Source organism: Rhineura floridana, chromosome 3 (genome assembly GCF_030035675.1).
Source record: "Rhineura floridana isolate rRhiFlo1 chromosome 3, rRhiFlo1.hap2, whole genome shotgun sequence".
Taxonomy (NCBI): Eukaryota; Metazoa; Chordata; class Lepidosauria; order Squamata; family Rhineuridae; genus Rhineura; species Rhineura floridana.
This window is the reverse complement of record NC_084482.1, coordinates 3,115,328-3,138,185: the sequence shown is the minus strand read 5'-3', so window position 1 is coordinate 3,138,185 and position 22,858 is coordinate 3,115,328. Positions and strand designations below refer to the sequence as shown.

The 22,858-nt window shown below is 43.1% G+C and overlaps 1 protein-coding gene across 5 annotated transcripts in view; it reads left to right on the top strand.

The window, feature by feature from the left end:
- The first annotated feature begins 3,454 nt into the window (after window positions 1–3,454).
- The window catches only part of RFX1 (regulatory factor X1), a 70,940-nt gene continuing 51,536 nt past the window's right edge, over window positions 3,455–22,858 (top strand). Inside the window, exons 1-2 of one of the 5 annotated variants that reach the window (XM_061613831.1) lie at window positions 3,455–3,603; window positions 14,673–14,994. In XM_061613831.1, coding sequence (XP_061469815.1) covers window positions 14,718–14,994 — 277 coding nt within the window. In that variant the 5' untranslated portion in view covers window positions 3,455–3,603; window positions 14,673–14,717. Of the gene's footprint in view, window positions 3,604–3,624; window positions 3,693–14,672; window positions 14,995–22,858 lie in introns of those variants that run through there. The other 4 variants (XM_061613826.1, XM_061613824.1, XM_061613827.1 and 1 more) reach the window with 4 other exon arrangements.

Genomic DNA, 22,858 nt, shown 5'->3' with positions numbered 1-22,858 from the left:
CCACCAAAGTCTACGACTGATACTCCTTCATACTCAGCGGAATGAAACTTAGGACTGTAAGGCTCTTCATTAATTTCAGTGATCTGAAATGGCTTCCTTATGTTTATCATAATCAGTTGCCTTCTCACACAAGAAAGGTCCTAAACACCACCTGAGACCCATCTACTAAATAAAGCCCCAGTATATATGCCGGCTGTTCTTTTTACTATCTATGCAAACATGACGAGGAAGGTTTCAACGTTCTCAGGATTCGGTTTTGTCAGCTTATACAAAGAAGCAACTTGTGGCCAGCTCCCACTCACCAAGGGGGGGCATAGATTGGTTAATTGTGATCTCTTTCACACAGTTCTCTTACTAGCCCCATTTGCAATTCCTGCTCTTGATGCACCAAACCCTGTGGCAACTTTTCCAGGTGCCCTGCAAATCATTTGACAAATTGAGTAAGGTCTATAGATGTTGACATTGTATCTGTGGCATATCAATATTAGCAGGGTCTGCTTCACTCCATCTGGTGCAGCTAGCCTGGAACTGCTGTGGTGCCAAACTCTTCACCATGGTAAGAGGTGACGATTGTGGTGCACTCCTGCCTCTTTCCAGCAATGTCCTTTGCTTCCTGCAGCCTCAGTCCTGATGGAAAGTGGATTACAAATATCCTGCCTCCACCTCCAGTTTTGGCTCCTGCTCTGCTGGCACTAATTCTTCTTGACTATTTCTCAGTCTCATTCAAATAATGCACAGCAAAAAATGTGCATGCTTCCTGGAAGTATCTGACTTCTCACAAGGCATTGAGGTCTCCCATGTGGCTGCTGCCGTGTCTCAGTTGCTGACATAATCTTATTTAGGTCTTGTGCTGTCTCTCCAAAAGTATGCCATCCACACCTTTGCTGGTTGGAGCTACTGTGCAATAGGTCCCCTGCCCTGGGGAACTTGCAGTATAACATTTGATGCAAGAGAGATAGAGAGAGGAGAAAGAAGGTGGTATGGGAAACAAAAGAAGGTATGTGTTCAATTCAGTCACGGTTACTTGAGCTTAAGTCACATCCACACCACACATTAAAATCGCATGGCTTCCCCAAAACAATCCTAGGAACTGTAGTTTGTTAAGGGTCCTGGGCATCGTAGCTCTATGTGGAGTAAACGACAGTTCCCAGGATTCTCTGGATGAAGCATTGTGCCTTAAATGTATGATGTTGATGCGACATTAGTTTACGTATCGGGTGCAAGTTATTTATTATTATTATTGAACATTTACACATTCACCATAGTTTTCCTTTCTAAAGGCCAACTAAAACAGGAAAACACTGTCTTCAAACACAAGTCACGACTAATAGCTATAATGTAGGCGTGGGGTGGGTGATTTCAAATGGAAAAGCAATAGAAGGGAGGTGAGACCTGTACCCTTCCCCCATCCACTACTTTCCACCTCAGCTGCTTTTCTCCTAGCCAGGCCCTGAGACCAAAACCAAGCCCAGTTAAGATGAAAGTGGAAAGTGTGGTTGTGGGATTTACTTATTTTAAAAAATTAGAACCCCAAGATCTACCAACCGGAATCAGGTGCAAAATATTAGCTATGGTGGGGTGGAGTCATGTGCAAAAAAAGATGGTCCAGGGCACAATTCACTACTGTATTTGGATGACCTGCAAGTACAAATCTATATCTGAGTTACCACAGATCAGGGTTTTTAAACAACATAATTGGGTTTTTTTTTACTTTTGCTATTGTTAAACAATTGGAAGTCAGAAACCCGTGCTAATCTACTGGAAATTATCCAGAGATCTGCCAGTATATTTTTGGTTCACCCATGGCCTAGATAAAATGTAACTAACCAACACATAGGCTGAATCTGGCATGCCAAACCACAAGAAGTGACCCACCAACCCCTGTAGCTTTGTCTCCCAATCAGATCGGGGGATAAAAACACTCTGGCTCATCTTTCAAATTCCTCTCTGAAGAACAGGCAGAGGGATTTTAAAACCTCCAGTCTTAGCACTAACACCACAACACTAAAATCAGAGAGAAGCCCTCTGCCCAGTGCCCACTCTTCAAGAGTAACAGGCAGCAGTCCTTCCCCCCCATCCCCACTGCAGTGCTTGGTTGGAAAGAAATGTTGCCTTTTAATCTTAGAGAGCAGGCAGAGGGCTGTGGTGCATATTGCTAAGATGGGAGATAAAATAAATCCCTCTGTGATCCTTACAGATCCTCCAAAGTGCGTGCATGTGTGTATTCATTGACCCTGTCCACCAATCAAGTGCATATCCATCCCTACAGCTTAAGAACATAAGAAGAGCCTGCTGGATCACGCCAGTGGCCCATCTAGTCCAGCATTCTGTTCTCACAGTGGTCAACCAGGTGCCTGGGGGAAGCCCGCAAGCAGGACCCGAGTGCAAGAACACTCTCCCCTCCTGAGGCTTCCGGCAACTGGTCTTCAGAAGCATGCTGCCTCTGACTAGGGTGGCACGGCACAGCCATCATGGCTAGTAGCCATTGATAGCCCTGTCCTCCATGAATTTGTCTAATCTTCTTTTAAAGCCATCCAAGCTGGTGGCCATTACTGCGTCTTGTGGGAGCAAATTCCATAGTTTAACTATGTGCTGAGTAAAGTAGTACTTCCTTTTGTCTGTCCTGAATCTGCTCTAAAAGGTATGGAAATGGTTATGATTGGGCTCCTGCTAGAATGTGAGTACTATGTAAGCAGTCAAGCCATGGCAATGTATCACATATTGTAGCACAACACAATTTTATCTCTGTACACCGTCACTTCCTTAGCCTTTCACTCCAAAGCTGGGGGAAGCAGGGGAGTTGGGAGGCTGTGGGGGTCCATCCAAATAACCAACATATTTTCATTGGTTTGAAGCAAACCGTTCTTGTTTTTGTAAGGCATCACTCACGAACTATCAATGCAGACGTATCCGTGCAACGTTGTTCTGACACAGGGCGCAGACGGTGCAGATAGCTAACAAGCACATACACCACCTAGTGGCTTTTAAAGCATACAGGGGAAAAGTCCTCTTGCCGCTTATGAACTATAATTCCCAGCATGCCACGAGATACGCATGCGTCCCAAACAGCTGTCCAAGTACTGTGTTTCAACGCACCCTTCAGCTTACTGACAAGGCCTCCAGCCAGTAGTAAACTGCCAACTCCCAATTCGTTACAGCCGTCTTGAGGGCTCACCCTTCCCACTAAACAGACAGGCTTCCAGTCTAATCCGTAGAACGGAGAGCTGGATTGGCCAATACAATGGCGAAGCGTCCAGTGAGAGGTGTGACTTAGAACCAACGGGGAGAAGGAAATGCTATCAAGTGACGGGCAGTCGAACAAACCAATGGATCTTCGACACCGTCCAATCAGCACAGGGCACCGCCCATTCCCCTCCCCGCGCCGAGGTGGGTAGCAACAGTTGCCCCGGTGAGGGAACACGGAGGGCGCCATAGCCACCGTAGTCGTGGCGACCAGGAAACCCGGCAACAACAACAACAACCGCCCATCCTCCCTGCCTCAGCGCGATTCCCGCCAAAATCGAGAGAGTGCACGATAGTCGCGACTCCGTCCCCGCCCCTCCCCCTGCGGGGACGCGGCCTCACGGGGCCGGGACGGTCCAGGTGGGTCCGGGTTCGCTTCCCCTCCTTTTCTTCCCGTTAAATAGCGGAGCGCGTGGTTCCCCCTCGACTCCCCGAGGCAATCGAGAAAGGTGAGGCGGGCAAGTGGCAGCTTTTTCCGGCCTTTGCCCCCGTCGTGGCCACTCCAAACAGGGCTTGTCGGAAAAGGGCTCAGGCCCTGATAGGCGGGGTTTCGACACTCCCCGGTGATTGGTGGGCGAGCGGACCAATAGGCGCTGGTCGAGGATCTGAGGTTAGCCAATCAGGCTTACAGATAGGCGGGCGTGGACTGCTCCCTCATAGACGGAGAGAAAATAGTCTCAAGGACGCTTCATAGTGTCGTGGTGACGTCACGGAGAGCAGTTCCCCCCCCCTCCCCGGTTTGGTTAAAATTACTGTGACGGCCCACAGCAGTAATAACAGAATAAAAATTAGTGCCTCTTCGTGGTTAAGCATGATATCAATAGTTGGGTAGTAGTTATAGTAGAGAGTGACATCACAGTTCTAAAATCATTTAGAAGGTTTTTAGTGATGTCAGTGTGGTGTAGTGGTTAAGGTGTTAGACTATGACCTGGGAGACTAAGGTTCAAATCCCCACATAGCCATGAAGTTTACTGGGTGCCCTTGGGCCAGTCACTGCCTCTCAACCTCATGAAAACCCTAGTCATAGGGTTGCCATAAGTCAGAATCGACTTGAAGGCAGTACATTTACATTTTTAGTGATGTCATAGAAAACAGTAGTGTTGGTGTCGGATAGGGGTGGTGTCATAGTAACTCCATAAATTGGATTTTTTGAGACGAGGCTATAGATTAGTGGTAGAGCACATCCTTTGGATTCAGAAGGTTCAAGGTTCAATCCTTAGTTAAAAAGAATCTCAGGTATCCGGACTGGGAAAGATTGGCTGCCTGAGATCTTGGAGAGCCAGTGTTAGACAATAGAAAGTTAGACCTAGATATTCTGGTGACTTCCCTCCATCAAAGGCAGCTTCTTATATCTGGCATACATTAGAGGGCTGGGACTTGCAGTTTAATCCAGAGAAGGGACAGGCTTTCTGTGCAGAAGGTCTTGGGTTCAGCCCCTGGCAACTTCAGTTAAGGGATCATAGGTGGCGTGACTCAGAAAGATTTAGAGAACAGATGAGTATGAGTGGGTATTAATGGAGTTTTCTCTGCTGGTTCATATGCAACAATAAACCATGGTTTGTTGCTACTTGGAACAAGTCTTGTGCTTGAGCACTTTGCTTTAATAAATTACTTCCTGGCTTTGTCAAAACATGGTAAGCAATCCTGGTTGGGAGGGCAAGTGCAAACCATAATTTGCTGGTATAGGTGTAATCAGTAACTAGTTGAAGTGTCTGAGGGGATGAGGGAGTGCGTAAGCATAGGGTGTATTCACATCATGTCAAAACCAGTTTTGGTGTTAGTTTGAGCTGCCTCAGGCAGCTTCATATCTTTATATATCCATCATCTTATGGAGATTTATGGAACTGAAAACATTTCAGACTCTTTAAGTGGGACATACAGTTATTGAAATGCATTGCTTTTTCACTCTGTGGCGGATAAATGTGTTTTTGAGCTCTTTAGAGGAGCTTCACACTGTTGACCGAGAGGATCAGAATGCAAATATTTTAATTGTGACTGCTGTGCTCAGTAACCAGATATGCAGAAGAACAGGGTTTCTGTATCTTTAATTGTTGTGTAGGGGTGACAGAACCTGCACCTAAGAAAATACAAAATGGGTCTTCAAGATACTGGAGTCTTCTTTTCATCTGGGCACTCTGCTGTTGTACAGTGATGAAATTGATAATAAAGAGGTGAATAAGAACGATGAACCTTATATCAGTAACGTGATAGGTCAGAGAAGATAGATACTGTACTGTTGCATTAGATGGTGTTATAGAGGACAATGTCAAAGATTGCAGATGATATAGTGAGGAACAGATCCTACAGGAAGTGATGGATTATGGTATGGTATCGTAACACTGCAAATGAAGTGTTTACATCTGGAAAGCCACAGATCAGCTACTCTGCCAAATATAAAGCAAAGTTCATATATTCAAATCATGTTGTGCTACTGTACCTTTTTGGATGTATTTCATTAAAAAGCAGCAACAAGATGTTGGAAAGCGAAACTAGATTGTAGTGAAGAGTTATTAATGTTCTACAAATTCTGAATATCAAACACCATTATGAAAATGTTGGATAACGTTCTTCAACAGGCAGAGTTCAATGTTCAACTCATCAAAGGTGGTGATGTAACACAGCAACCCAGTCTAGGCTTTCAATCAAAGTACTGCCTTGAAGTCGATGCCGACTTATGGCAACCCTATGAACAGGGTTTTCATGAGGCTGAGAGACAGTGACTGGCCCAAGGTCACCCAGTGCGCTTCATGGCTGTGTGGGGATTCAGACCCTGGTCTCCCAGGTTGTAGTCCAGCACCTTAACCACTACACCACACTGGTTCTGTAATCTAGGCTTTACGTCTCTCATTTTAGTAGGGGTTAAGACAACTTTGGCTTCTCCCATCAGTTTCCTTCATGGTTTTGTCCATCACCCCTCTGCTGTAGCAAGCTAGAGTCCAGATGTGCCAAACAGCAGGTGAAGGAGAAGAAGGCAGCAGGATTGCTGGGGGTGAGAGGAGATGAAAAGGCCTTGTCTTCCAACTTTATTGGAGGATTTGTTAAGGTTGCAAAGTGACTATCTAGTTCAAATATCATATAATAGTGCTAAAATGATCCTGTGATAAAACAAGTTGTCTAGATGATCTTTTGAGATGATTCTAGCCCGGTGATAAGATATTAGAAGGTCATTATAACAAGAATCTTCTAGAGCTAAAATAATTGCCAGGCTATCAACCCATTGATAGTCTGTAATGTAGAACCTATAGCAAGGACTGCCATAGTGTAACTTTAACTTTAGCTCTTGCCTGATTCCTTCCCTGTGTCACTAACATGTGAGCTTCCATCCATGCTCATGTTACATATGTGGTGAAGGTAAAATTTGAGGCCCAGCTTATCACATGGCAATGTGCTGATACATTAAAGAAACTGATAATTGTAATATGTTGACTGTAGAGCATGATGTACTGCTGCTGAGTTACTGATGTGATTTAAAATAGTATTTCATGTTTGTACTGTAGAGCAATTGTGTTTTGGTATATAACAACTATAGCCTTTAGAACAGTTTTCAGACTTGGGAATATTTTCAGACAGTATCCTGTCAACAAAACAGACAGTTCAGGAAAAATGGATAGGGGCCCATTTGCTTATTTTGGCACTAATTTAGCTAAATTGGGGATGGATTTCCACTTCGTTTTTCCTTGTTCCAGTGATGTATGTTTGCCCTGGCTCCTGGCCTGTGTGTGATATCTGCATACATTTCCATGCAGTAGTTTTAAATCTCTACACAAGAAAGCAAATAATAATTGTAAAAATTAAATGTTGCATCTGGAAAACAAGGCAAGCTACTAAAAGTTATTTAATGCTTTGTAGATGCAAGGAGAACATGGTGATAGCCTTTTTCATTCCTAATCTCTCTCTTGTCCTAGGCAGAGTTGCCAGCTTTTCAACTGTATTTTTTTAACAACTAGATGCATAGAAATTGGGTGGCGATAGCCGTCGCTATCTCAGTGAGTGCCCAGTCTGCCTTTGAATGTTCCAGGTTCCATTGGAAAGGAGTTCTGATTGTGCGCTATGATAATATTTCTGTTTCACATTCAGCCCAATTTTCTACACTTTTACTTGAAATTAAACCTGTTTGATTTCAATGAGATTTGCTTCCTTTGAGTCAGTGATGTGTAGTGGAATTTTTTCTAGTGCTTAATTTTTCTGCAGAAAATTTTCTGTTTCATAAGTTTGTTGGTAACAATGAACTGATATCAGTTGTAAATAAATAATTGGCAAACTTGGCAGTTTCAGTTTTTAGCTTTGTTTAGTAAATACAAGTAAATTAACTTGTTAAATTATATCACTCTCTGGGACATCAGAAACTTTTCTGATGCAAACTGAAAATGTTCCAAATTAATGTAATTTGCATGCGAAAAGTTTCCAATTCAAACTTTTCTGGAAAATCCACATCACTGAAATAAGTGTCCCTACAGATCCTCCCTGACTATAACATTTTCTTATTAAAAGTACATAGAACAAGAGTGGTTTAACCAGTAAAGATTTGATTTGGGGAACTGTTGTCCTGGACTCACTGGAGTTTTGGCGACTGTTTCTTCAGCCGAAGCCTGCCATCTGCAGAACAGGATGAATGCAACTGTGTAAATCGGGGGTTTGGTAATGGTAAATGCAATAACATTTGTAAATCTCATTGCCTGTTAAATTGTACACTGTGCTGAGTAAAAATCTGCACTAGTCAACTGTCTAGGGAAGCTTGTGTAAATTAGAAGAGTTGGAATCTTTTTCTTTCCTCTCCTTGGCCTGCTTGCTTTGTTCTACATCTCCCAGCACCTTAGGCTTAAGGAAAGGGGACTCAGGATGAGGTAAAGGTATGAAATCTGTCTAGGAATGTCCTTGGTCCCTTGGACAGGAGCTGGAACCAAGGAGGAAGAACATAGTTTCCCCTTTCCTACTTTAGCACCGGCTTCTCTCAGTGGATGATGCATCACTGGGAAAGGGATTTAGGTGAGGTGGCTGCAGGAAGTAGATTCTGGATTGCTTCTCCGCCCCTGCAGCAGGAGTACCAGCTGGCAATGGCATCTACAGTATGGGCTGGCTGGGTAAGGATCAGTTATCAATACTTCTGGTGATTGTTTCCCAGGAGTTCTGTCTGTGAGGTAGGTAGACTTCTTCTTGCAGGTCCCAGAAACACTCCTTTCCAGCAGCAGTGCCGTCTGTGATCTTGCACAGCTTCTGTTCATTTATTTGGGGGTTGTACAAGATTTCCCAGTAGATTGTGCCTAAAACCTTCCTGAAAAGCTCCTTACTAGAATAATATCATTCACTGTTCTGGACAGAGGTCTTTTTGAGCACTTTTGAACGTGCGTTTCATATTCAGCAAGATCAAACAATCTTGTGACAGTTTCAGTTTAATTTCAAAATTCAAAGCAATAATGGCACTCTTTTTGCACAACTGCAGCAGAAATAGTCACGTGTCACCTCCACAGTTTATGTGGCATGTGAGTTTTCTTCTTAAGCCCTTGACCTAAACAAATAGCGATGCTGTTTACATTCACACATCTATGTTCCTCCCCAGAAATTGCTGCATTTCAAGAGTTGTATTCAACATGTGACTTAGATATTCTGCTGCCAAGTCACATTCAACAGTGGGTGGTGGCTTGGTTCCCACCTCTTTTTGTGTAATGATACCATCTGCTGCAGGCCAGGGAGGACTTCCTGTTTCTCCTCTTGATTGTGGAGTTGTGTGGATAAGAATGTTTGCTTGATTTAGGAAAGCGAGAGGAGAGTCATGCATGGTTATTTGAGAAATAAGAGTCAATAGAGCTTCTGAAGCTCGGAACTTGCTGAGGACTTGATCTTCAAAGATAATGGCCATGTCTGTCAGTGAGGGACTTGAGTACACAATTCCTATTGGGATTAGGCCCAGTTGTTACTTGCTGTGACTCCCTGAATCTTCCCAGATCTAAAAACAGCCAGGTCATTTCCCAGTTTGTCTTGTTTCAAAGGAGTGACCGAGAGTACAGGAACCTTTGGAATGTAGCTGTGGATGACATGATGTCTGCCTGCAGGAAAGTGATCCCATCTCTCTTGACTCCATTGGCATGAGGGAAACATTTGGCTAGCGGCATATTTCCAAGGGGGTGAAAAGCACAGAAGTAAGTGATGCTTGTGTGGAACCAAGACTTTTAAAAAAAGATCAAATTCCCAGGAGCTGCATTATGGTTTTAGGCATCAGTCCTGCACTGGGCTGAACAAACTGCTTAAAATTCTTTGGTTTCTCCTAGGTCATGTTTCTAAGGAGCAGCTGGCCAATTAGGCTTGGGATTTTTCTAGCACTCATTTCATAACATACCAAAAGAAAGATTGTGTAGTGCATGGGTAGGAAAAGCTTTCCTCTGCTGAGATTTTGGAGAGCTGCTATCACTCTGAGTAAATAGTCCTGGGCTATAGGCAACTAGTGGTCTGGTTCTGTATAAGGCAGCTTCAGATGCCCATAGCCAACAAATGACAAACTACAGTATGTAACTCAAAATAACATTAGGATTGTTATACATGTTTAATTGAGGATAGAGAAACCAAGAAAGACAGCCAAACTTCATTTTCCCCCAGTAGATTCTAGGAGCATTTCCTCTTCAGAGCCAAGACTAGAAGCCACAAATACCCAGTAGCAGATGGTGGCGTGGCCTAGCATGACAGTGCTCACCTTACCTCCAGTTGTCTACCTTGCTGCTGCTGCTGTTTTGAAGTCAGTGCAGTGCAAATACACCAGCGGACCCAATCCTGTTGCCATTGGTACATTTGCACCATGCTGACCTTGCTCAGTCTGTATTTATGCAGCAGAGGTCAGGTGAGTGTTGCGCTGACTGCTACTGCCAAGGCCATTGCCAGCAGACAGTTACTCTACCCATACAAGTAAGTTCACAACAATTTCTAGCCCCTCCCTCCTTTTTTTAATTAGTCAGCCTACCCACACATATCTGTGGTAGCCATTTGTGGCACATTGATAGGCTTGGGCAGAATTGAGTTTCATCTGTTTTACAAAAGCTTCCTTACCTGGTTATCTAGAAGGGATCATCTCAGGGTCCATTCAAGTGGCTGCTTGCAAGCCTGAGTCACACGCCTTCTCAGACCAAATAATAGGATCTTCCTACCTCTTACTTCACCATCAAAATATCTATCCCAAATTTCAGTTTCCCATCCTCATAATGTCTGTGTTCTGACTAGAGTTCATTGAAGAACACATCTTAAGCTGGGCTCCCATTCCTTGTGCCAAAATCTACAGGCGAAATTCTTCTTGTCTTACATATAATGCTACACTTTCCATTTTGGAGGAGACCACTAAAGATAAATAAGCCCTTACAATGACAGCTGTCCTGACCTGTAGCACCAAGTCCATGGTATTTATATCAGCCATGCTGAGTCAGTCCAGCTGGACATTTCAAGGGACCGATGGTTTCATTCCTGGTGTTTGAAGTATTTATTTATTTATTTATTTATTTATTGAATTTCTTAGTCGCCCATCTGGCTGGCTATCCAACCACTCTGGGCAATGTACAAAATAGGCATACAAATATACTAGACATTAAAAATCTGAAAACAATGATGATAAAATCTAGCCCACCCCAAAAGCCTGCCTGAAGAGCCAGGTCTTTACAGCCTGGCGGAAACTCATTATAGAGGGGGCATGGCGGAGATCATTTGGGAGGGAGTTCCACAGGGTGGGGGCCACAATTGGAAAAGCCCTCTCTCTAATCCTCTCCAGTCTGGCTGTTTTGACTGATGGGATAGAGAGAAGGTCTTTGAGGTTGATCTTGTTGGACGGCATAACTGATGATGCTGGAGTCGCTCCTTCAGATAGACTGGGCCAAAACCATGTAGGGATTTAAAGGTCAAAACCAACACCTTGAATTGGGCCCGGCAAGTAACTGGTAACCAGTGCAACTCTTTTAGCACTGAAGTTATGTGATCTCGCCGACGGCTGCCTTTAATCAGACGCGTACCAGTTGCAACTTCCGGGCTGTTTTCAAGGGTAGCCCCACGTAGAGTGCATTACAGTAGTCTAGGCGAGAGGAGACCAGGGCATGTACCAACGATGGGAGCAGGTGATTGGGAAGGTAGGGGCGCAGCCTCCGTATCAGATGGAGTTGATACAGCGCTGCCTGGCTCCCTTGGACAGTTGGGAATCAAGAATGATCCCGAGGCTGCGGACCTGGTCTTTCAGGGGCAGTTGTACCCATTGAGCACCAGGTCCAAATCCCCTAACCTTCCCTTGTCTCCCACTAACAGTACCTCGGTTTTGCCAGGGTTCAGTTTCAGCTTATTCCTTCCCATCCAGGCACTCACTGACTGCAGGCACTTGGATAGGGTTTCTACAGCCAACCTCGGTGAAGATTTAAATGAGAGATAGAGCTGTGTGTCATCCGCATATTGGTGACACTGCAGCCCAGATCTCCTAATGATAGCCCCCAGTGGCTTTATGTAGATGTTAAGTAGCATCCGGGAGAGGATGGAGCCCTGCGGCACCCCACAAGTGAGAGGCCAAGGATCCGAAACCTCATTCCCCAATGCTACTCTTTGGTGCCTATCGGAGTGGAAGGAACGGAACCACTGCAATACAGTGCCTCCTATGCCTAATCCCTCCAGGCGGTCCAACAGGATACCGTGGTCAACAGTATCAAAAGCCGCTGAGAGGTCCGGGAGGACGAGGAAGGTGCATTCACCCCTATACAATGCTCTCCTCATATTATCCACCAAGGCGACCAAGTCTGTTTCAGTCCCATGTCCAGGCCTGAAGCCTGACTGGAATGGATCCAGATAATCCACTTCCTCCAAGTGCGCTTGCAACTGCTTCGCCACCACACGCTCGACCGCCTTGTGTTAAGTGTCTTCTCTCCTCTGTCAAGGGCAGAAAAAGCAGCCTAGTGCCACTGTAGTTGTATAGAGAATCTGTACCACGGCAGAGAGTAACTATGCCACAGATAGAGGGGTCCTCTTGCTGGCAGTGATTACTATGGGCAGGAAAATATATACAGGTGAGGAGATTCATCACAGGAGTACTGATTTTTCCTTGGTTCCCTATGTGAAGCTATGTTGCAGATAGTGAGAACTGGCATGCAGCCATCCAGGACTAATGGTTTCTTGGTACTTTCTATAGTACAGGAGGCCCATTTCTGTTTCTTCTAAGTAAAGAGGCCTCTGGAGTTGACCATGCAGAGCCATGCACCACCCAGACAGAACTCCTTTTTTCCCTTTCCATTCTACAGAGACTGTTGTTTTCTTCTAGGTTGCCCCCGCCCTGCCCCCACACCCAGATGAAGTAAAGGTTCTGTGTTAATGGAAAGCCTGTATACTTTTTCACCAACTACACTAATGAATCTAGTGAAAAACAATACCATTTTTCTTGTGCTATTCAAGATCCCTTCAGATGCAAAGTGTTAGAGTAGCAGTTACAGTGTAGAATAGTGTGTTTTTCAAATATTCTACCTTCAGGGAACACTTTCTGCATAGACTTGGCTGCCACAGAACCTCTCTGTGTTACAGAGGATTTTTGGATATATTCTAGGATGCATACTCAGGGCAATTTCACAGTATATGGCAAGAAATACCAGGTTGCAAGCAATTGGATACTCAAAAACCAGTGCTGACTCTCTGATGAGAATGCACTTTTGTACACCTGTTAATGAGCACATGTTTTTTCTCATTCACACACTATCTTGTTAGCTGTGTACCTAAAAAGCCTGAAGTGTTGCCGACATTGGCCAAGACAAGTTGGTCACCCTGTTGTCACCTCATGTAAACTGGGAGCATGCCCTAAAACACCAACTTGTACTCTCCGAAAGCTTGAAAGGGAAGATTGGAAGTGGGGGACATGCTGTCTGTCAGAGAAACTGGTTTGCAATTACTGATTTTTATGACAGAGAATTCCATATAATTCCTGAGTTTCCTGAAAGAGTTTGAAAACCACCTTGGTGTGGTATAAAACGTAACAGGCATCTAATTTCAGTTTTAAACATGGTAATAATAATGGGCTGAATCTTTCTTTGCCTTTAATAAAAACACTTATGACTGTAAAAATTACAATAGCACAACTTATTTGGTGTAGCTAGTTGTCAGGTAGAGGAATTAACACAAATATACCTCACTTTTTGGATTGTTAAATACTGGCCAATAATCCCACAGGAATAGTTGGCAATAACTGAAGCCTTTTCTTTTTCTGGAAAGTGCTTGTGTGTTCAATTTTAATTTTCATCTTTTGTTGTTGTTATATTTTCATCTTACCCAGTTAGTAATTTTCAGTAGGGCCTGGTATGCTTGACTTACTCATTGTTCCTCTGGATAAGATTCTCCTTTGTTCAATACAAAGAGTTAGGCTATTGCTATTTGTCTGTATTTGTGCCTTGCTATCATTAGAGACACCATTTGGTCTACTGGATTTCCTTTCTGCTCACCAGACCATATTTGAAGACACATTGAGCCCTTGGAACGAACCCTGAGCCAAAGTGCCATGGTTTGAGCACTTCACAACATTCTAGACTGATGAATATTTTGGCTCAGAGAGAATAGAACACATCAATCTTTTCAGATGTTTTGAAAGCTTTGGTATTTCAGTGCTCAGAAAATTAGGTGGCTTCAGAAGATTAGGTGCTTTAGGTTAGTATTGTAAATACAAATTTAGGTGGGTGTCTTCTCATTTGCTTGCCCATTCTGCTTTTCTTCCCCCACCTCTGATCTTTTAAACAATTTCTGGCTACTCTGTCCCCATCACCATGGAGTATCTCAGGTGCCTGTGCAGTACTGGGACTGCCGGTGGTCATAGATCCATTAATGCAGCCTCCATAACACAATCCTGTGTTCAACATCACTGTGGAGATGGTGTACAGAGTTCCTAGCTTTAGAAGATGTATCTGGGTTTCTTGGTGGTGATTGTTCACCTGAGCTGGCCAGATGCATGCTACATTGCAAGGCTAGAATAAACACACCTGGGATCTGTGTTGAGCATGCAGCATCACAACCGGGTGCTTTCAAAACCAGTGGCTGTTTTGAAGGTATTGGGTTCTTTTCAGAAGTAGAAGTGCAGAATTGCACTAAGGTTCACAAAATAGGTAAGGGTACCAGTGGAAGAATGGTGAATTTGAGAAGGTTGTGGTGTGTGTTTTGTGATTGGGAGGAATTTTGGGAAGCGTACAGTCATGCTGATTACATTTGTGTAAATGCAAAGTGTTGTGCTGTGGGCAGATCTTCTCAGAGAAGTAATCAATGTACCTGCTGCTATTCTTTTCTGTAATTGGCTGCAATTAGGTATTTAAGCATGGTGTGTTATAAAGTTAGTGATCAGTGAACAGAACTATAGGGAACTCTTTCTGTCTGTGGATTGCTTTATCATTGATCAATGTTTTTTCTTTCTTTTTTGTTCTATTTGTTTTTCCTCTTTTTTTCTTCAACGAAAGGAAGCAAAAAAAGCCTTATTTATTATCATTTTCCCCACTGTTGGCATGGCAACACAGGCGTATGTTACGGAATTACAGGCAGCCCAACAACAGTCGCAACAGTCACAGCAACAGCCAGCAGCAACAGTGGCCACAGCAGCACCTGTGGTAGTGGCAGCAGCTCAGCAACAGTATGTGGCAGAACTGCAAAATGCACAACAGCAACAGCCCGCTTCAAAACAGTATGTGGCAGAAATCCCACCTCCCCAGTCACAGGCTCCGTCCACCGGACAACAAACACCAACTCCAGCCCCACAACAGTACATAGTAGTAACTGTCTCTGGTAAGTATGTGCGGGGCAAGGGGAGGTGGGGAATAGCAGGGAAAGGAAGTGTCCTGGCACATGAATTAGCTGAAGCATACCTTTTACGGCCATCAAGAGAGGCAAGTAGCCTGTGGAAAAGCCAAGGATTCCCTTCTGATTCTGAATACCACCTTTCAATACAATAACCCATGGCAGAGCAAAGAGTCCAATCAGCAGCGATCTAAACAGATAGAAACAGTGTGTTGTGGGAAATATTTAAACAGGCCCTGCTCCCACAACCTGGGAAAATAAAGAAGGGAATCCTTACTTCGTTATTTTAAAGCACTAGAAAAGGAAGGCATTCTTCTGCCTCACTTCAGTGATAAGGGAAATAAAATAGAACCTTACCCTCCCAAACTGCTGTCAAACTGATGCAGAACCCAGCTTGGTGAAAGAAATAGCTGCTCAGTTTCAAACTTAAATTGATGGAAACTGGGAAACAACTAGTTCAATCCTTAGAAGAAAAAATTACAAACCTAGATACTTGGATTGACACTTCAAAAATAGTGTCAGAATCAATGGATCAATGGATCTATGGTTAGTGCCATCAAAAGTTGAAAAGAGAGAACCAAGAAATAAAAGTTCAACTAGAGGATGCAATAAACCACAATCACTGATTAACTGGCAAGTGAGATATGACTGAAACAGTAGAAGATCATAATAATTTGTTGTCAAATAATTTTTGGCTTTGGTGCCATTTGTGAAACCTTTTGTTCAAGATTTAGAAAGGGCACACCACACTTTGAGGACCAAGCCCAAGGAGAAGGCTGTGCTGCTTCTTGGGGTATAGTGCTGTGCTTTGTCTGATTTACCCACAAAGAGGACATAATGCAGCGCCCAAGAGATAGTAAGACTCTTACCTATAAGAGGAAAGACATAATACTGGGGAGGAGGGCAAATTACATTGGAATTTGAGAGGGGTAAATCCCTCGGACCTCAATTGTAATTGGAAGAAAACTTTTAAATCTAATTATTCAAAGATAAGGGAATATAAACATCAACTGTAGCAAATGGAAAAATTGGACTCCTGTAACCTTAGGGAGGTTTGGTCAGAATTAAATCCTCCAAATCACAGCTTTACAACTGCTTACCCTCACATAGCATTTAAGCTTGTATTGATAGTATAATAGTCTCAGATTGTCTCCTCTCAACAGTTCTAAAAGTGGACATAGAACTCATAAAAATCACTCATCATGCTCCAGTACAAGTCTCCTTAAACTTGACCTCAACATCAGAAACAACACAAGGTGTATGCAATGTAGCACTAAGTCAGGGTCTCATTAGTACAAGGATTACTGCTAGTGCAACAGGACTTCGTCTCTCTCTATACCCTCGAAATCTGTTCTAGGGATTCCCCCTACCCTCCAGAGCAGATCTTAGGAGGGACACAGGGACATGTGGGGGGGGGAGGAGAGGGGAAGTCCTGGTGTGCTAGCAGTCATCCTTGTGCTGACAGATGCTTTAATAGAATACCACCCACAGTTCTGGAGACTTAATCCTATCTCTAATTGAGTGACTTATTTTTTTAATAAGTGAAGGTTTAACTAATTATTTTAAGAACGATGATGTTCCTGAGGTAAATCATGTGCTGTGCTAGGAAACCATGAAAGTGGTGTCACAGGGAATTTGCATCAAGAAACTCAGTGACATAAACCACAGAAATAAAACGCAAATAGGAGATCTCAAAAATTAATTGTTGTTGTTATGTGCCTTCAAGTAGATTATGACTTATGGCGACCTTATGAATCAGTGACCTCCAATATCATTGTCATGAACCACCCTGCTCAGATCTTGTAAGTTCAGGTCTGTGGCTTCCTTTATGGAATCAATCCATCTCTTGTTTGGCCTTCCTCTTTTTCTACTCCCTTCTGTTTTTCCCAGCATTATTGTCTTTTCTAGTGAATCCTGTCTTCTCATTATGTGTCCAAAGTATGATAACCTCAGTTTCATCATTTTAGCTTCTAGTGACAGTTCTGGTTTAATTTGTTCTAACACCCAATTATTTGTCTTTTTCACAGTCCATGGAATCCGCAAAGCTCTCCTCCAACACCACATTTCAAATGCGTTGATTTTTCTCTTATCTGCTTTTTTCACTGTCCAACTTTCACATCCATACATAGAGATCGGGAATACCATGGTCTGAATGATCCTGACTTTAGTGTTCAGTGATACATCTTAGCATTAATCAATCAGTCAATCAGTCAGTCAATTAACTGAGCAAGTAACAAATGTCAGGTTGGCAAAAACATTTACATTTGGCAGAAAAAAAGAGAAATATAACTGAGACAAATTAAACCTTTTGAAATAATTATACACAAAGCAAAAGTATTATGAATTTGATAACAAAAGTTCTAAATTGTTAAGTAATAAATTGAAGAAAGGAGAAAAAGTTGTAATATCAGTTGTACAAAGTATGGAGGGGGATAAAAAAAGTAATGGACCCAAACAAATTAGTGAAGAATTTGTCAAATTTTATGAATCCTTTATACAAAAATAAAAATATAGAAGATGTAACTATTAACACGTAGTTGGACAAATTGAATAACAACCCTCTTGCAGAAGATACTCAGCACATCTTAAACAGTCCAATTTCTACAAAGAAAATTAAATCAGTAATTAACCATCTCAAAAACAAGAAATCAACTGGACCTGATGGTTATATGAATTAATTTTATAAAACTTGTAAGTCCATTCTTATTCAACATCTTCAGCAGGGTTTTCTGTCAGTCTTCAATGGAGAAAATTTCCCAGCCACCTGGAAACAATCACAAATCATAGTTCTTTTAAACATTTTAAAGCTAGATTCCTGTTGCCCTGTTTCTTTATTGAACTCCAGTTACAAAATGTTTGTGGCAATCTTATTTAACAGGGTAAAACAGGTAATTCCCAAAGTTCTTCACATTAATCAATTTGAATTTGTCCCCAAGAGACAGACTTATGACCCATTTAGGAAATTTGAATGTAATAGAATATAGTAAACGGTAGAACTCAGCTTTAGCAATCTTACACTTGATATATTTAAGGCTTTTGATTCAGTAGCTTGGAATTTCATAGTTAAAGTCATGCAAAAAATCCATTGTGGCTCCGAAATTTGAGAAAATAATACAATGGTTTTATAGTACATCTTATTCAACAGTCCAGATAAACAGCTGGGAATGTAAACGTGCAAGACAAGGCAGGGTTGCCCCCATCCCCTCTTTAATTTGGTCAAAGAACAATTAAACTCATTGTTTATGGCTTAACACACAGATTCAAGGAATATGAATCAGTCACTTGCTTTTTAAGTTTATACACTGATGACATGATGCCGCCCTGGGCACCTGCTGGGAGGAAGGGCGGGATATAAATCAAATAATAAATAAAATAAATTTTAATGTTGTCCAAGTTATCAGAAACGGCACTTGGAATAAAAAAAGAATTAGACATGTTCATTAAGGTATCAGGCTTACAGGTAAATTTTAATCTGATCTTTTATGTTGTAACATTGCCCACAGGGAACAAAAATAAGTCTCAGCAATTTTAGGGGTCTTCTTTGTCACAGACAACACCCCTTTGCAGTAAATTCTGGCCTGCTCTGGAAAAAAGTTTTTCAAAGATAAATCTTTGAAACAGGTGGGAAAAAGCACAATTCTCTGTGCAAGGATGAGTCCTGGCAGTCAAAATGGTAATAATCCTCAAACTAACACAGCTTTTTCAGGTACCCCCATTGTGCATTTCAACTAAACAATTTACAGGCTGGCAATGGAAGTAAAAAGCATTAATTTTTCAGAACAAAAACCTAGAGTTAAAAAAACAATTGCTTTACAAACACAAAACACAAGGAGGCTTTTCTGTGTGTGTGTGGGCTTTCCATTACTCCTAGCATATTTTCAGGCGTACTGCTTAAAACATCCCATTTTTATGATCATAGAATCAGAATAGTAGAGTTGAAAGGGGTCTGTAAGGCCATCAAGTCCAACCCCCTGCTCAGTGCAGGAATCCAAATTAAACCATTCCAAATAGATGGCTGTCCAGCTGCCTCTTGAATGCCTCCAGTGTCTGAGAGCCCACTACCTCTCTAGGTAATTGGTTCCATTGTCGTATGGCTCTAACAGTTAGGACGTTTTTCCTGATGTTCAGTTGAAATCTGGCTTCCTGCAACTTGAGCCCATTATTCCGTGTCCTGCACTCTGGGACAATCGAGAAGAGATCCCTGCGCTCCTGTGTGTGACAACCTTTCATGTACTTGAAGAGTGCTAACATATCAGTCTTCTCCAGGCTAAACATGCCCAGTTCATTCAGTCTCTCCTCATAGGACTTTATTTCCAGTCCCCTGATCATCTTTGTTGCCCTCCTCTGAACCTGTTCCAATTTGTCTGCATCCTTCTTGAAGTGCGGAGACCAGAACTGGACACAGTACTCAAGATGAGGCCTAACCAGTGCTGAATAGAGGGGAACTAATACTTCACGCGATTTGGAAACTATACTTCTGTTAATGCAGCCTAATATAGCAATTGCCTTTTTTGCAGCCACATCGCACAGTTGGCTCGTATTCAGCTTGTGATCAACGACAATTCCAAGATCCTTCTCACATGTCGTACTGCTGAGCCAAGTATCCCCCATCTTATAACTGTGCATTTGGTGTATTTTTCCTAAGTGTAGAACTTTGCATTTATCCCTGTTGAATTTCATTCTGTTGTTTTCAGCCCAATGCTCCAGCCTATCAAGGTCCCTTTGAATTTTGTTTCCGTCTTCCACAGTATTAGCTGTGCCCCCCAATTTTGTATCCTCTGCAAATTTGATAAGCATGCTCTGTACCTCCTCATCCAAGTCGTTAATAAAAATGTTGAAGAGCACCGGGCCCAGGACTCAGCCCTATGGTACCCCACTCATTACGTCCGCCCAGTTTGAGAAAGAACCATTGATAAGCACTCTTTGAGTACGATTCTGGAGCCAGCTGTGGATCCACCTGATAGTTGCTCCATCCAGCCCACATTTAGCTAGCTTGCTAATCAGAATATTATGGGGCACTTTGTCAAAAACTTTGCTGAAGTCGAGATATATTATGTCCACAGCATTCCCACAGTCTACAAGGGAGGTTAACTGATCAAAAAATGAGATAAGATTAGTTTGTCAGGATTTGTTCTTCATAAATCCATGCTGGCTCCTAGTAATCACTGCATTTTTTTCAAGGTGTTTGTAGACTGCTTTATAATCTGCTCCAGAATTTTTCCAGAGATTGACATTAGGCTGACTGGTCTGTAGTTCCCCGGTTCCTCCTTTTTGCCCTTTTTGAAGATAGGGACAACATTAGCTCTCCTCCAGTCCTCCATGATTTCACAAAGATAATAGACAGTGGTTCTGAGAGTTCTTCAGCCAGTTTCTTCAATACAGTAGGGCCCCGCATTACGGCGTTCCGCTGATGCGGCGGCTTTCAGGCAGGGGAAATTCCCCGTTTTAAAGCCGATTTTGCCGTTTTGCGACGTTTTCACGTTATTTTTTCGCGATGCTGCCCATTATAGTCTATGGGGCCCTGCTTTATGGCGATTTCCGCTTTACGGCGGGGGCCTGGTCCCTAACCCGCCATATTAGCGGGGCCCTATTGTACTCTTGGATGCAGTTTATCGGGCCCTGCCAATTTGAACTCATTCAAAGTGATTATTTATTTTATTTATTTATTTAAAATATTTCTATCCCGCCCTTCTACCCTATAATAGGGCACTCAGAGCGGCTTACAAAAATAAAATCAGACATGTACATAATAAAATTGTAAACAGTAAAATCACAAAAACATTAAAATAAATTAAAATACATAAAATACAATTAAAATACAATATATATATATATATATGTGTGCACACATATGTACATATATATAGGGATTGGTACTAAAGGGGCCTACAAAGGTAAAATTTAATGTAGAAGACATAAAATCAGTGTCAGGCTCTACCTTCAATCTCTCCCAAAGGCTCTCTGGAACAAGATCGTTTTCAGAAGTCTCTGGAAAACCAACAGGGAGGGAGCAGAGCGAACTTCTTGGGGTAGGGTATTCCAGAGCTTGGAGGCCACAGCTGAAAAAGCTCTCTCCTGCATGCCTGCCAGTCAAACATCTTTCACTCCAGGCACACAGAGGAGACAAGAGGCAGATGATCTTAAATCCCGGACAGGTACATATGGGCGTAAGCGGTCCCTCAGGTACATTGGTCCAAGGCCTTTTAGCGCATTAAAGGTCAGAACCAGCACTTTGAATTGGGCCCGGAAACAAATTGGGAGCCAGTGGAGTCGATAAAGCACAGGGGTGATATGCTCCCTGCGCCATGCTCCAGTTAACATTCTGGCTGCTGCATTTTGAACCAACTGCAATTTCCGAACCATTTTCAAAGGCAGCCTCACATAGAGTGCATTACAGCAATCACGCCTTGATGTCACCAATGCATGTGTCACTGTGGCCAAGTCAACTGCCTCCAGAAACGGACACAGCTGGTAGACCAGTTTGAGTTGGCCAAAAGCACTCCTGGCTACCGCAGCCTGATATTCAAGCAGCAGGACAGGATCCAGGAGGACTCCTGAACTGCAGACCTGCTCTTTCAAGGGGAGTGCAACCCCATCCAGAACAGGTTGCAACCCCATCCCTGGTGCAGTTTTTCCCTTGACCAGCAGTACCTCCATGTTGTCTGGATTAAGTTTCAGTTTGTTCGCCCACATCCAGCCCTTCACAGCCTCCAGGCACCAGTTTAGGATGAGCACTCCCTCCCTGCAATCAGCTGGTAGGGAGAGATAGAGCTGAGTGTCATCAGCATATTGATGACATTGTACTCCAAATCTCCGGATGACCTCTCCCAGCGGTTTCATATAAATGTTAAAGAGCATGGGAGACAGAATGGAACCTTGCGGTACCCCACAGGCCAACAGCCAGGGGGTCGAGCAGTAGTCTCCCAGCACCACTCTCTGGGTCCTGTCCATCAGGTAAAACAGTGCCTCCCAATCCCATCCCAGCTAGACGGTCCAGAAGGATACCATGGTTGATCGTATCGAAGGCCGCTGAGAGGTGCAGCAGCACCAACAGGGATGCACTCCCCCTGTCTGATGCCCGGCATAGGTCATCAAGCAGGGCGACCAAGGCAGTCTCTGTCCAATGGCCAGGCCTGAAGCCTGATTGAAAAAGGTCTAGATAGCCGGATTCATCCAGGAAAACTTGGTGCTGAGCAGCCACTACCCTCTCAATCACCTTGCCCAGAAAGGGGAGATTAGAGACTGGGAGCAAGTTGTTAGGATCTGCAGGGTCTAACCAAGGCTTTTTTAACAAAGGTCTTATCACAGCCTCCTTCAACAATGTTGTACGTATCCCTTGACCGTTTGTCTATCAATCTCAACCTCCAATCCTGACCCTTCTTCATGTTTCCCAGGAGGGTCATAGACCCTTTTTTAGGAGAAGACTGAGCCAAAGTAGAAATTGAGCACTTCTGCCTTTTCTTTGTCGTCATTTTGCTATCCTCATTGACTAGCTGTGCCACCATTTATTTTCTCTGTCTTTTATTATGGACGTACCTGAAGAAAGCTTTTGTTGGTTTTAGCATCTCTTGCTAACCTCAGCTCATTCTCAGCTTTAGCCTTCCTGACACCATGCCTGCAATTCCGTGATACCTGTCTGTACTCTTCCTTTGTGGCCTGGCCTTCTTTCCACTTCCTGTATGTGTCCTTTTTTGTTTTCAGGTCAGCTATAAGCTTTTTGTGAAGCCACATTGGCTTCTTCTGTTGTTCCCCCCCCCTTTTTTTCCTTGTTGAAATTGCTTCCCATTGTACTTTTAGAATTTCCTTTTTTAGAAACTTCTACCCATCGTGGACTCCTTTTCTCCTTAGGGTC